The following is a 14704-nucleotide window of genomic DNA, read 5'->3' on the forward strand; positions in this document are numbered from 1 at the left end:
GACCGTGATGACGCTGTCCAAGCAACAAGGTACAGGTGTTTGGGAGGAGAATGGCAATGATGATGACGCATCTGGGTCCCAGAAGAGATAATGGACCAAGGTCCTACAGGAAGCGACAATGGAGCTGGTTGTCCTTTACTGGCTTCTGAGGCCAAAGAACTTACAGGTGGGGAAGTGGACATGGCTCAACTGATAGAGCGTCCGCCTACCATATGGAAGGTCCAGGGTTGGATACCCAGGGCCTCCTGACCAGTGTGGAGCTGGCCCATGTGCAGTGCTGCCACGCCCAAGGAGTGCCCTGCCACGCAGGGGCGTCCACACATAGGGATGCCCCACGCGCAAGGAGTGCATCCTGCAAGGAGAGCCACCCCACATGAAAAAGGCACAGCTCACCCAGGAGTGGTGCCGCACACATGGAGAGCTGACGCAGCAAGATGATGCAACAAAAAGAGATGCAGTTTCCCAGTGCAGCCAGATAATGCAACTGGATGCAGAAGAACACACAGCGAATGGACACAGAGAGCAGGCAATGGGGGGAAAGGAAGAGAAATAAATAAAAAATAAAAATCTTAAAAAAAAAAAAGAATTTATTGGCGGCCATGGCTCCTCGGGAGCTGTTTCACAAGATAAGGGATGAACCACGGGCAATGGGTTCAGCCAAGTTCCTCAGAAGCCCTGTCAGAAGATGTGTTCTTTCACGTCACTTGGACTCATGGCCATCCTACTGACAGGTGTGACCTGGAGAGCTATCTACCTCAACTGCAGAAGGAAAAATGCAACTAGCCATAAAGTGCCTTCCCCTTTTCTCTAACTCCTTTTCCTCTCATGTTCTCAGACTTAAATTGCCTTTCTTTATTCTCCTGCTTTCCCTCAATTTCCAAGAGAGGAAGGACACAGAGTTAGCTGATCTGAAAGAGAATGCATACATTGCATTCTTTATTATTCCTCCTCACAGCTTCATGAATACAAATAGTAAATTCTTGGATTCACTATTTACCGAAAGCAAAGTAATGAAGACCTGTGAAGTGTTGAGAATTAGTACACTGATTTTTTTCACTTCATATTTTTGCATGTTTTGATGCTATACCTATTTACATCTGAAAAATTCTAGTATCTAGCAATTTTATGTTTTACATAAAAAACATTTATTCCAAGATTATGACTTAATTGATTTAATTTCATTAAAATAACAGTTTGAAGATGTCCACATAAATGTATTGACTTAAAAAGTTTTATAAATTGAGACAGTTGTCTATTGACATAAAATTGAGTAATTGGTTAACTCATAGAAATTAACTATTGAAGTTAATGAATTTTGAAAGTATATTAGAATTGTAAAACAATTATAAATCTCTACACAATCCTATTTAATGAAGCCAGGGTTGCTTTTCCATTTAGTTCGCTTAATTTGCATGTTAAAGAAAACTATTTACAAAGAGGCTGAACTACATTGGGAAAATCAATAATCTGAAGTTGGTATTTTTTTTTAGCATTTTCTTAAGTATGGAAGCACTTATGGAATATTTAACTCTTTGTCAGGTCTCTATTTTCTCTTTGTTTTAATTAAGACCAATTACTTACAAAAATTAAGTAATATTTCTGAAAATTTCATTAAAGGATTTTAAAGTGAATTATGGTGATCAGGAAGCTCATTCTAGTCCTTCTGGAATGGAGTAGAGATTGTGCAAAAATCCTTGATTCAGGGGCTGTTGCTTTTCAATCATTAAGAGCATAATGCCTTACCTGATTAGAGCTTATTGAAAGTTTATATCTAAAATGAAACCTCGATTTATAAGTACACTAATCAGTGTTAAAGAATACAAATACGGTACTTATTTCAAATGTATTATAGCTAATATGAAAAATGGTGGGACAAGACACAAGCCATCATTTTTCACATCTCAACATATACATATTTACATTTAAACTAAGTAATGGGATACATTATTTGAAAATAATTGGATACATTATCCTGAAAACACAGCAGCAATATAAAAGAATCAAATTGTGCAATTGCACAAATTAAATGTAATATTCTCATATTTTTCTAATTACAAAGATGAATTCATAGTCAAAAATATTCTCTGGAGAAAAATGAAATTCAAATTCTGAACTCACTCAGTTCAATAACACATTAAGTAAAATAATGTTTTGAGAAATAAAAATGCCCCTGATCATCTGTTGTATTTTTAAGGTCTCATTAGACTTAATTCTTGTGAAATAATTAGTCTAGAAATAAATGAAGAGGATGACTTAAAAACTACCAACTAAACCCAGTGCGGACCTGTTGGTTTTCAGAAACTGCGTGGGCAGATACAGCGATGGGGAAAACGTTTTTTGTGTCAACCAGAGGAAAGGCATGTCGGCAGGGACACCATCAGGGGCTTATGCCCTAGCCCCGGCTGCGGACCCCCACGATCTGTCGGGGAAAGGACGGTCTCATAGACAGGCGCGAGGGCTGTGCTGTTCCTTTCCCAAAGTCTTTGGACAACTTTGAGCCCAATCTTCTATTTTTGCAATAGTGGAAGACTTTCAGATCAGTAACGAGAAAATCAAGATGTGGATGAGGATGGTAATGATATTAACGTTTCCCAATCATTATCTTGTACGTGGAGGGTGCTTTACAACTTTTAAATGATCACACTAATATATGCTTCAAGATCATGTCTCCATTTCACCTAAGAGTGATAGATAAGCTCAACAAGGTTAAATAATTCATCTAAAGGTGTACTGCTAGCTGGTGGCAGGAACTGGGTAACATTTGAATCGACAGACCCAGTGGCTCCAACGCCAGTGTCCCCACCAAGCCGCTGTCGTCATGTTCTCAGCTCGTGGAGGCCACGGCACTGCCCTGCCTCTGGTGTCCATCTGGGCAACCTCTTTGCAGTCAGCAGGTTTCCAGTCCTGCCTGCTGCCAGAATCGTGCAAGAAGCTTTTCAGAATAAAACCCCATGCCTCACACCCAGGATTTCATAGGTTTAGTGTACTTTCTCAAGCTCCCTCCACCCAAAATTATCCTGAGAGACAGATTAGTTCACCTGTGGAATAAATGACTAGGCCTTTTCCAACCTAAACACTCCATTATGTCAGAAGCGTCTCCGAAGTGCTTCACCTCCCTCCCCTTTCTTATTCTCATTGCTTCTCTTGTGCTTTCTTCTTGAACTTCAAGGAAAAAAGCAGGCCTGCCAAAACAAGACAGTTCCTTGCTATATGGCAATATAATTTAAATTATCAACAAAGATAGATCTTTGTTATTTTAATAGATAACAAACACATGCTATCAGCGCCCCTTTCAATTTTTTTAAAATTTTTGTTTAAAGGTTGCCCACTTATAATTCCAGGGTCCAGATCTCATTTTTTCCTGCCTGCCTGTCTTTCTTCTTTCTTTCTTCTGTCATGGGATCAATATATCAATTAGACACTAAACAAAAGAAAATATTTATTATAAATGGCGATAAGTACTGTAAATTCAAGAAAAAAAAGTCTTCAACCCAAAAGCTACCCCTTGGAAAGGGCCTGATTGAGCTACTTAAAGTATACCAGTCGCCCTGGACCACATATATCAATGCCCAGCTATTTCTTTCAGAACACTTACCACTATCTGAGATGACCACATTTGTTTACTGTTATTTTTAATTTTGCAATAATTTTAGACTTTCAGAAAAGGTTGGACAGAAACACTAGTTTTCATAAATCCTTCATCCAGTTTCCACTAAGCTGTTCTAGTCCTAGAACAGTTATCAATACAAAGGAGATAACATTTGCATGAAGCTTTTAATGGAACTATGGACTTGAATTGGATTTCATTAGTTTTTCCACTAATCTCTTTTCTGTTTCAGAATCCAATCCAGAACCCTACATTGCATTTAGTTATGACATTTCTTTAGTCTTCTCCAATCTGTGGCAGTTCCTCAGTCTTTCCTTATCTTTTTTTTTTTTTCCCAAGAAGGAAGAATATGCTTTAATGGATGGCAATTGGGACAGTTACAGTAATATTATTTTTATAGATTCACATAGCTTTCACTTTTTTTCTTATTTTCTTTTAAATGTTACATTAAAAAAATATGAGGTCCCCATATAACCCCACCTCCCTCACCCCACTCCTCCCACATCAACAACCTCTTCCATCATTGTGGCATATTCACTGCACCTGGTGAACACATTTTGGAGCACTGCTGCACCACATGGATAGTGGTCCACATTATAGTCTACACTCTCCCCCAGTCCACCCAGTGGGCCATGGCAGGACACACAATGTCCAGCATCTGTCCCTGCAGCACCACCCAGGACAACTCCAAATCCTGAAAATGCCCCCACATCATATCTCTTCTTCCCTCTCCCTACCATCAGTAGCTACCATGGCCACCTTCTCCACATCAATGCTACAATTTCTTCCATTACTAATCACTATAGTTCCACAGCAGAACACCAGTAAGTCCACTCTAATCCATACTCTATTCCTCCATTCTGTGGACACTGGGATGGTTATGTCCAGTCCTCCTCTACATCAAGAGGTGGCTTAGATTCCACATGGATGATGGATGCAATTCTCCTGCTGGCAGTTGTAGGCACTCTTGGCTCCCTGGTGTGGTGGTTGATCTTCTTCACTTCCCTGTTAGTTGGCTGGGGTAAGTCCAATAAACCAGAGGGTAGGAGCTGCAAGTCTGCTGAGGCTCAGGACCTGGCTATCACATGGTCAGTCCAGAGATTCAGGTCTTCTGAGTATACACCAACCCGAACGCCAATCACAGGTCCTGTAAAAGTGACAGAAGAGGCATGTGTAGAAAGGTCATATCTGAGTCCAACTCCATCACACTCAGGAACACAAACTCCAAAGTAGGGCCCACTGACATGGCACTGAACTCCAGAGCCATCTGCCATGACCATAGAACCTGTGGGTCTCTGTAGCTTTCATGAAGTTCACACTTGGAAGAGTACTGGCCATATATTTTGTAGAATGACTCTTAGTTTGGGTTTGTCTGATGTTTTCTTATGATAATAGGTTATGCATTTTGGTGGTCAAGAATCCTATAGACACTAAGTGTCCTTCTTAGTATATCATTTTTAGGGGTACGTGGATCTTGACAAATGTGTGGAATCGTACGTCTACTACTAAAGCCAGATACAGAGCAGTCTGTAGTCTTGTACTAGCCCTACACAGTCAATCACTACTCTTTCTCTGAACCTTTAACAACCACTATGCTGATAGTTTTGCCTTCTCCAGAATGTTATCTACATGGACTCATAGAATATATGGCTTCTTTCACCTAGGAGAATGCATTGAAAAATCCATTTATGTTGCAGGAATCAATAGTTCATTCCTGTTCGTTGTTAAATAGTATTTCATTGTATGGATGTCTCACAGTTTATCCCTTCCCTTGTTGATGGATGCCTGGGTTACTTTCAGTGTGGGGGAGATTATGAATGAAGCTTAATAAACACTTACATACAGGTTTCACATCACTTGAGTATATACTTAGGAGTGAGACTCCTGGGTCATATACTAAACACGTTTAACTTCATAAGAAACTACCACACTGTTTTCCACAGTGTGTGCACCATTTTGCATTTCTACTGGCAATGGAAAAGAATATTTCAAATTACTCAGCATCCCTTACTAATGTTTGGCATTGTCATTATCTTTTAGCTATTCTAATAAGTGGGTAGTAGTATCTTTCTGTGGTAAAATTTGAATTTCCTTGATGAGTTTAGCATTTTAATATACTCATTTCACATCAAAATATCTTTGGGGAAGTGTCTGTTTAGATCTTTTGCCCATTTAAAAAATTCTGTTTTTAGTTTTCTTATTGTTGAGCTTTGAGAGCACTTCATATATAGTAGATGCAAGACCTTTGTCAGAAAAGTGGTTTGCAAGTGCTTTTTCCCAACATGAACTTGTCTTTTCATTCTTTTAACAATGCCTTTAGCAGAAAATTCCTTTATTAGTTCAATTTTGATAAAATCAAGTTGAGCAATATCTTCTTTTATTAGTTTTACCTTTGGTGTCATACATAAAACTTTACAAAACTCAAGGCCTCACAATTTTACCCTATACTTTCTTCTAGAAGTTTCATAGTTTTACATTTTACCTTTAGGTACACAATCAAGATTTTGGGTTCATTTTTATATAAAGTGAGAGGCTCATTTTTTGCACATGGACTTCCAATTACCCACCTCCATCTGTTGACGGACTGTTTTCACTCTGCTGACCTATCTTTACACCTTCATCAAAACAGTCTGACTGAGCTTTGTAGTCTATCTTGAAATACTACAAGACATCCTAGGCTACCGTAGTTTCTTGTATTTCCATATATTCTTTTCTTTTAAGTTCACAAGTTTTCCCTGCCTCTCTTGGTCCCTCTCCCTTGCTAAAGACACGGCAATTCTTGGGAGAGGTTTAGAACGTACTTATGTAATAGATGACTAATTCTGAGATGTGAAGAAATTGAGACATGGTTGTCTGCAGGCTTTGACTAATGAGCATGCCCCTCCTCCCTTATTTTTTTAGATTTTGTGTATATTATTTTCTGCAACAAACTTTTGTGAACAAAATCCAAGGTAGACGATGACCGCGAAAGACAGAACGATGGCAAGGTATTCTCCTTCCTTTCCTGCTCAGTCTCTTCTAGTAGACGGCACGACTAGTGGGTGGTGTGGATCCTCACCACATTTCCCAAAACACCACTTCCCCAGTAGTTGTCATTTTATAAGAATCTTTTCTGAAGCAGTTTAGAGAATGTTAAAGTGACCTGTTTTAAAGAGAGGGTCTAGAAGAACTGCAGGTCATGCTAACTCCTCATGCCAATGAAGAATCAACTCTCAAGAATGTGTTATTATTGTGCCAATTGCATTGAAGTGTAGATTGAACTGATACTGATTTAAAAAAATATTGGTGGAAACCTATGACTGCCCTCTATAACACAACCTTGAATATTTGAGATTCGCATCCCTTCTCCTCAAAATGGAAATGGTTCATTGTTCATAAAATGATTTTATGAGAACATAAATTAAAGTTTTACCTGAAAAAGAGGAAAAGAGGATATTCCCAGAAAACTCACATATATCATTAAATGCCTAAATGATTGTAAATCTGCATAATTTGAAACAGAAAGGATTTTAAACAAACAATGCCAAAGCCAGCCATTTTTATTCAGGTGTTAAATAGTAAAGAATATCTTAAGATTGGAAACAACTCAAGATAGCAATGAGCTTTCCTGAATAAAAAAAAAAAAAAAAAAGTTACCTGAAAAACTCTCCAGTTAAATGACAAAGAACGGAAAATATAAACGTATATTCATTGTCATAACTACTGAACTGCCATGGTATAGGCAGTAAGCATTCTATTTTAAGAGCTTTATTAATATTGTTTCTATATGTAGTTTTATTATAGATTATAAACACTATTAATTACTTTTAAAAGGAATGAATTATGAAATAACTTGATTTGTAAAGAATCTAAAAAGTTAGAACTATATTATCAAAATCAGGGAAATCAGAAGATGGTGAAGAGCAAGAAAAAGTGTGCTAATGTCTTCATCTTAAAATGAAAAGGAGGTTAATAGGTATCATTTCAAATTTTTAAAAATTAGTTTCCATGTAACCACTGGAGCAATTAAAAATGGGAACATAACCAAATTGCTAGATTAGAAAATTTAGGAAAAACTAGCCTTCTTAGGAAAAAAATGGGAAGCAAATAAAGCAGCAATTAGTTTTAATCAAGAAGGAAAGAAATAAGGAAACATTTCCCTCAAGAACTTCAAGAACTTGGAAAGATAATAGAAGAAAATAGTACAAAGAAATAAACACAGCAATTACTTTAAAAAGAGATGCTAGAACTTAAAAAAAAATTGGAGCTCAATTTTCAAAATAAAATAATAAAATGTACAATATAAAATCTCTAGCTGTCTTATAAGGAAAAGGAACAAACAATATATGAGTATTGTTATTTTACACGATATACAAATTAGATTGGAGAAAAGAAATATAACTATAATTAGAAGTTAAACTTAAAAAGATGAATATATACATACACATAAACATGTAGAAAAATATATATAGTAGTCAATTAGAAAATCTCAGTGACTTCCTGGCTTCCTAGGGAAAAAAAAAGAACCTATTATGACTCAAATAAGCGTAATCCTGAGCAGAACCAAGGAAAATAAAAAGTTATTGAAAATCATATCCTGGAAAAAAAAATGGTTACATGGGACAGGTCACTACAACAATCAAGAAAAACATATTCATTTTATACAAAACATTCCAGAGTATAAATATTGGGAAAAATTGTAGATTGTTTCATGAAACAGTGTTGTTTGTAAAACCTTACAGAACTTGATTAAAAAAAAAAAGGCTCATTTGTAGGAGGCAAATCCCTCATACAAATATTAGCTAACTGATAAACCAATATATAAAGTGTAATATGGAGAAGCACTGTTAGTAAATATGCTTATATTAGGCATTCCATCACTTAAAAAATAACCACATGATCACAGAGATAGATAGCAAAAGATGTGTGTGGAGACTCAAATCTCACCCTTAATTTTTAAAAGAAGATAATCTAGAGAGAAGGATAGTTCATGAAGATGACAGAGTAACTTTTTCATAGGAATAGTCAGCAGCCTACTTAGAAGGGAAACTATATAAACCATGATAACGTTAACATGCGACGGGAAAGCCTCTACCACGGCGTAGAACTCCGCCAAGCTGTGTTCACGGCCGAGAGAACATCCAAGGGCGACTAATAAACTAATACAACAGAGATCGCGCTGCAATTTTTAAAAGGACATTAGAAAGCAACATATTTTCTTTATACCAAAATTAGCGATAGGAAATACCATTTAAAATGTGGCTTTGGCTGAGAGCGCGCGCGCGTTTACCGGGCGCGCCCTGCAGGAAGGGGCGGCGGGCCTCGGCCTCGGCTCCTCGCGGGCCCGGCCGGGGGCGCCCTGCAGGAAGGGGCGGCGGGCCTCGGCCTCGGCTCCTCGCGGGCCCGGCCGGGGGCGCCCTGCAGGAAGGGGCGGCGGGCCTCGGCCTCGGCTCCTCGCGGGGGCGCCCTGCAGGAAGGGGCGGCGGGCCTCGGCCCCGGCTCCTCGCGGGGGCGCCCTGCAGGAAGGGGCGGCGGGCCTCGGCCTCGGCTCCTCGCGGGCCCGGCCGGGGGCGCCCTGCAGGAAGGGGCGGCGGGCCTCGGCCTCGGCTCCTCGCGGGCCCGGCCGGGGGCGCCCTGCAGGAAGGGGCGGCGGGCCTCGGCCTCGGCTCCTCGCGGGGGCGCCCTGCAGGAAGGGGCGGCGGGCCTCGGCCTCGGCTCCTCGCGGGGGCGCCCTGCAGGAAGGGGCGGCGGGCCTCGGCCCCGGCTCCTCGCGGGCCCCGCCGGGGGCGCCCTGCAGGAAGGGGCGGCGGGCCTCGGCCTCGGCTCCTCGCGGGCCCGGCCGGGGGCGCCCTGCAGGAAGGGGCGGCGGGCCTCGGCCTCGGCTCCTCGCGGGCCCGGCCGGGGGCGCCCTGCAGGAAGGGGCGGCGGGCCTCGGCCTCGGCTCCTCGCGGGCCCGGCCGGGGGCGCCCTGCAGGAAGGGGCGGCGGGCCTCGGCCTCGGCTCCTCGTTGTCCCGGCCGCCCCCTGCGCGCTGGTCGCCGCGCTCCCGTCCGCGTCCCCCGCCGGCCGCGTCACCTCCCGCGCCCGCTCGTCGTGCCCTCGTGGCGACAACTGCGCGCGGGTCTCGGGTCCCTCTCCTCTACGTCGCCCCCGCCCCCGCCTCAGGGGCTCCGCCGGAGCCCGCTCGCTTCTGCCGGGGGACCCAGGCCGCCCTTCCTCCCCAGCGGGGACCCGGAGCCGGAGGGCGGCCCGGGAGCAGACGAGGGAGCGCGCCGCCTCCGCGGGGCTCGTCCCGCCTCCGTCCCGGGCGCGATTCCGGAGAGGGGCGCGCAGCGCACGCCGTCTCCCCGCGGTCTCTTCCCCTTCTGACCCGGCAGCCCGGGCTTCCCTGCCTGCCTGAAATCTTGCAGCAGTGTTCACTGATCTCGCGTCTGCCTGACCCTGCGTGGAGCGGTCAGTCCAGATGGGCTTGGCGCTTGAGGGGCGACAATACAGCCTCACCAGTACTACAGGAAAAGTAACAGCAGCCTGCTTCCTGCCTTAGGAAGAGCAGCCTCCCCTTTCCTCCTGAAGGTAATGGCAGATGGCGTTCCAGGCGACCACCAACGTGAGAAACCAGAAGAATAATGAACTGTTTACATCAAAACTTAAACCTTCTGCAGGGACAAAAATACACGAAAATGCAGAGAGCAACATACGAGGAAATGAAATCCTGATGCCTTATAAATTCAAGTATTAAGAAAGGAACCATTCAAGTGTTAGAAAAACATATATTCCAGTTTTCCTAAATAGGATGCAATGATAGAAACAAATAACCAAATTCTTTACTTCAAAAACATCCACAAAGTGCCCACCTGAGAGAAAAATATTGGTAACATAGGCAAAAGCTATTCATACCCATATATACAGCCAGCATCAATAAGTTAAAAAAAAATCTATAACCCTATTCTAAGATGGACAAAGGAAATTAACAAAACTCATTTTCACACTCACAATCTACTAAAGAAGAAGGTACATTAGAGATAGGTAAGTAAAGGATGCAAAACATATATATATATAGAGAGAGAGAGGTATATTTCTTTATTAACCTGTAAGATCAGCAAAAAGGGGGACGGTGGATTAAGTATGGTATTTGGCACACTCAAAACAGACCTATGGGAAATTTGTGAAGTTTCATAATATAAATTTGGGGCGGCGGTCTTGTCCCAGTGGTTAGGGCGTCGGTCTACCACATGGGAGGTCCGCGGTTCAAACCCCGGGCCTCCTTGACCCGTGTGGAGCTGGCCATGCGCAGTGCTGATGCACGCAAGGAGTACCCTGCCACACAGGGGTGTCCCTGCGTAGGGGAGCCCCACATACAAGGAGCGCACCCCGTAAGGAGAGCCGCCCAGTGCGAAAGATAGTGCAGCCTGCCCAGGAATGGTGCCACACACACGGAGATCTGACACAGCAAGATGACGCAACAAAAAGAAACACAGATTCCCATGCCACTGACAATAACAGAAGCGGACAAAGATGCAGCAAATGGACATAGAGAACAGACAGCCGGGGTGGCAGGGAAGAGGAGAGAAATAAAAAATAAATCTTTAAAAAAAAATACATAATCTTGTTTAAAATATATATATATATATAAATTTGGCACATATATATGAATTATGTATAATCTTTTGTATTGGCTTTTTTTTTTCCCTCCCAGAAAAGTATATAAACCAACAGGCGGGAAAAATGTTCAGCCCCTAACCATTTGTAATCCTTCAAGTGCCTAATGGTGTAGCAGTGAAAGAGTTAAGTAAATCATGAGCTATCTATCAAAGCAAATCCAAAGCCATGGTTACTAGGAAAATGGATATTTATTGACGTGGAAACAGACATTGAAAACATTTCAGGATATTCACCAATAGATCTACAATGTCTGAGTATAGAGGCCCATCTCCTCCACGTTTCTCCACCCTTACTCTCCTGCCTCCACCCATCCATCCCTATAATTTTTTGTTTTATTCACATTTTCCTTTTTACAAGTAATATGCATCATTTATGCAATGAGAATAATTAAAATTTAAACATAATTAGCCTATTTACAAAACTGGTTTCTTCTGTTTTTTTTTTTTGTTGTTGTTGTTGTTGTAAATATAAGCCTGAAAAATATATTATAGTTAGGAGTATGTATGACAATAAATGAAGCTTTAGATCTAGCTCTAGTTATAAAATGTTTAGGAACAAAACTACCTGCTATTGTGGAACATATGGCATACTGGATTTATTTACGTTTTTGCTTAATATATCTCACATGGTTATAACAATTGCTTGCACATTACTTTGGCTTCTGCTATTTGCTTAATGTATTTCTATAGAGTTTTTATAAACTTCTTTCTTAATTACTACACTATATTACATCCATATTAAGTAATTTCCCTGATGCATATAATCAGATCTGACAATACTTACTTTTCTTATCCATATAATGTGTCAAAGGTAAATAAATAATATATTCTTATGTATGATAAATATCCTATTTTATTTATCCTTTATAATTGGTTATTTACATTTAACTCATAATATGTGACAGTTATTTTGATATTTATGAAGTAAATAAAACTTTTTACCTACTTTATTCCAATGTTATAAAAGATTTTGCTTTCTTAACTCCTCCTTATGAAAGTTTTAGTTTTTATCCTATAATAAAGTGGCAGGCAGTCCTGTTCAAAATAATGGTAACATGATCTTTAGTCACATAATAAATTAAAACTTTCTATATAATAGGATAAATTTTATAATAATATAATTATAATTTGCTTTATGTTAAATTAGTATATGTATTCTTTACACTTTCTTCTTAATCATCCTATAAAATGTGCATGATGAATTCTTGTTTTAGATAGAATGCCCATATTATGTTGAGGAAGTGCCTAATTTTCTTTGTTTAATTAGGTTTTATATTAAAATTAATATTAATTTTTCCACATAAGAAACAAGCGCTTTATATTTACAGTGATACAGTTGAGTTGTAGGTGTCCTTGTATTACCACCATTACATTGCTAGATTGAAAACCTGATGACTATTATCACTATCATTTAGCAAGTATTTTAGCTATTATTATTTGAATATGTTGCTGGAATCTTTTTATTGTGAGATTTGATCCTATGATTATTAATGAATAAACTCCATTAATTTCTTATTATCACGAAGATACTCAATGTTATTGCACAGAGATGCTCATTACCTGATGAATGGATAAACAAAACAGGGTGTGTGTGTGTGTATATATATATGCACAATGGAATATTATTCACCAATAAAGACGAAAGGAAGTTCTGATAACATACACTCTGATAACATACAACAACCTGAATGACTCTTGAAGACTTCATGTTGAGTGAAATAAGCCAGACATGAAAGGACAAATATTGTAAGCTCTCACTGCCATGAAATAATGAGAACAACAAAGGCAGTTTTCCCAGCTTGAACAAGGCTAGGGCCTCTCAAGGGGAACGCTGGCTGCTTCAGAACTGTCCAGGAGAGGGGCGAGGGAGAGTGAGGGAAGGGGCCAGGAGCTTTCTCAGGGCCCCCCAAAGCTGGGCTTTCCCTGTCTGGTACCTCTCCAGCACAAGCAGCTCTCCCACGGGCCTGGGCTCTGAGGACACACACAGCTTCAAGTCTCCTGGCAACCCTGTCCTGCAGGTTGGAAGCACCCTTGGCGTCAACAGCCATGGCCACAGGAGGGCAGGAGGGTGACAAAGACACCAGGACGTGATGGATACCTTCACCTTCTGGATGGCAGTGAAGGTCTCCTGGAAACGGCACACAATTCAAAACTCACCATCACACTGTATACTTTCAAAAAGTGCAATTTATTGTATGTCAATTACACCTCAATGAAGCTGCGTTGGAAGGAAAACGCCATGATCAGTGATTGACCCAGGCCCGCTCCAGGTCTTGGGGAAATGAATTTTTGTGTCCCTTTCTAAGCCAGCCAGCTATCCCAGGGGGGACCCACTGCTGCCTGCCGCAAGAGGCGGGCTGGTGGGATGATGATTTAGCAGTGTTTACCAGGGCTGACTGGCCTCTGTACTCTACAGTTTCCACTGGACTACGGAGTTTCTAAACAGTCGATTCGGACGGTTTCTGCCCGTTGGGGGACTGACTCCTTCAGCTTCTTGCTCGGCCATCTTCCCACAATCCATTCTAAACTCCTTCCATTTTGAAAGAAGAAGTAAAAATGGAAAAAATAAAGTGTAAATTATAATAAGGTACCACCTTCCTAATGTTAATATTTTTCTCCAGTATTCCTCATGCTTTACTATTAACGATTAACAATTAGATGCATACATTTTCCCTTTTCATAGATGAAAACAATATCCACTTATATAAGTGATATTGTTCAGTGAATTGAATAAAAAAGAATATTTATTAGGACAATTCTTGCCTCAAAAACATTTGTTTCCTACATCAAAAAATCTGGTGTGCCATTCTAGATTGATCAACTGCCTTAAGCCCTCGCCCACCTCCACTTCATTTCACTGCGCATTACATGCACTTCCAAGAGTGAATTCAGCTTTACTGCCATTTCGTGTACACAGGGTTATTTATGTTAGTTATCTGCAATAACCGCTCTCATTAGATACTTGGTAAAGTTCTGCTTTGCTCTACTGTGCAGACACAGGGTTGGTGAAGTTCTTTCTCCTCAACAGTCCTTTAAATGTGTGAGTACAACTTTAGAATATGAGAGCCTACCATGAACCATGTGACTGAAGCAGAACAACTGGAAAAGTAGCCTGAGCTTTGAACACGTGTGAGGTGTTGATGTATTTAGTATGCCAGAGGAAAAGTGCTCATCTGGAGTCAACCTAAGATCACAGCATTTGAGAAAATGGTTCATAAATGATGTATCCTAAGAGGTGACAGAGCAATGGCTGAACAGTGAGCATGTGAAAGATGTGTGAATGTAGCAAGGAGCTATAAATAGTCAATCACGAGGGAACAGCAAGCAGAAATGGACTGTCAAACAGGATTACATTTTGTGATACTCAAGGATGTTAAAATGAGAATTGAAAGGGGGAGGTAAGAAAATAATATGAGGGTGTAGGAAAGTGCAGTAAATAAAAATCAGACTAAATCCTC

At 41.0% G+C, this 14704-nt stretch overlaps 1 protein-coding gene across 1 annotated transcript; it reads right to left on the reverse strand.

The window, feature by feature from the left end:
* Positions 1 to 3414: 3414 nt before the first annotated feature.
* On the reverse strand, positions 3415 to 13752 carry LOC105746255 (collagen alpha-1(I) chain-like). The gene is made up of 4 exons (XM_071215038.1): positions 13661 to 13752; positions 8877 to 10120; positions 8031 to 8094; positions 3415 to 4754 (listed from the first exon to the last, which is right to left on the reverse strand). The coding sequence occupies exons 1-3, from the start codon at positions 13750 to 13752 to the stop codon at positions 8066 to 8068; spliced, it is 1365 nt and encodes a 454-aa protein (XP_071071139.1). The 3' UTR covers positions 3415 to 4754; positions 8031 to 8065.
* Positions 13753 to 14704: the final 952 nt, after the last annotated feature.

Source organism: Dasypus novemcinctus, chromosome 5 (assembly GCF_030445035.2).
Source record: "Dasypus novemcinctus isolate mDasNov1 chromosome 5, mDasNov1.1.hap2, whole genome shotgun sequence".
NCBI lineage: Eukaryota > Metazoa > Chordata > Mammalia > Cingulata > Dasypodidae > Dasypus > Dasypus novemcinctus.

Bases quoted from the DNA above. Each gene is read 5' to 3' on its own strand.
- LOC105746255 (XM_071215038.1), bottom strand. From the start codon at position 13,752: ATGGCCGAGCAAGAAGCTGAAGGAGTCAGTCCCCCAACGGGCAGAAAC. The intron at 10,121-13,660 runs GTAGAGTACAGA...TTCCTAAGGCAG, and splicing joins TCCGTAGTCCAGTGGAAACT to GAAGCAGGCTGCTGTTACTT. The intron at 8,095-8,876 runs GTAAACGCGCGC...TTTTTTCCCTAG, and splicing joins CTTCCTGCAGGGCGCGCCCG to GAAGCCAGGAAGTCACTGAG.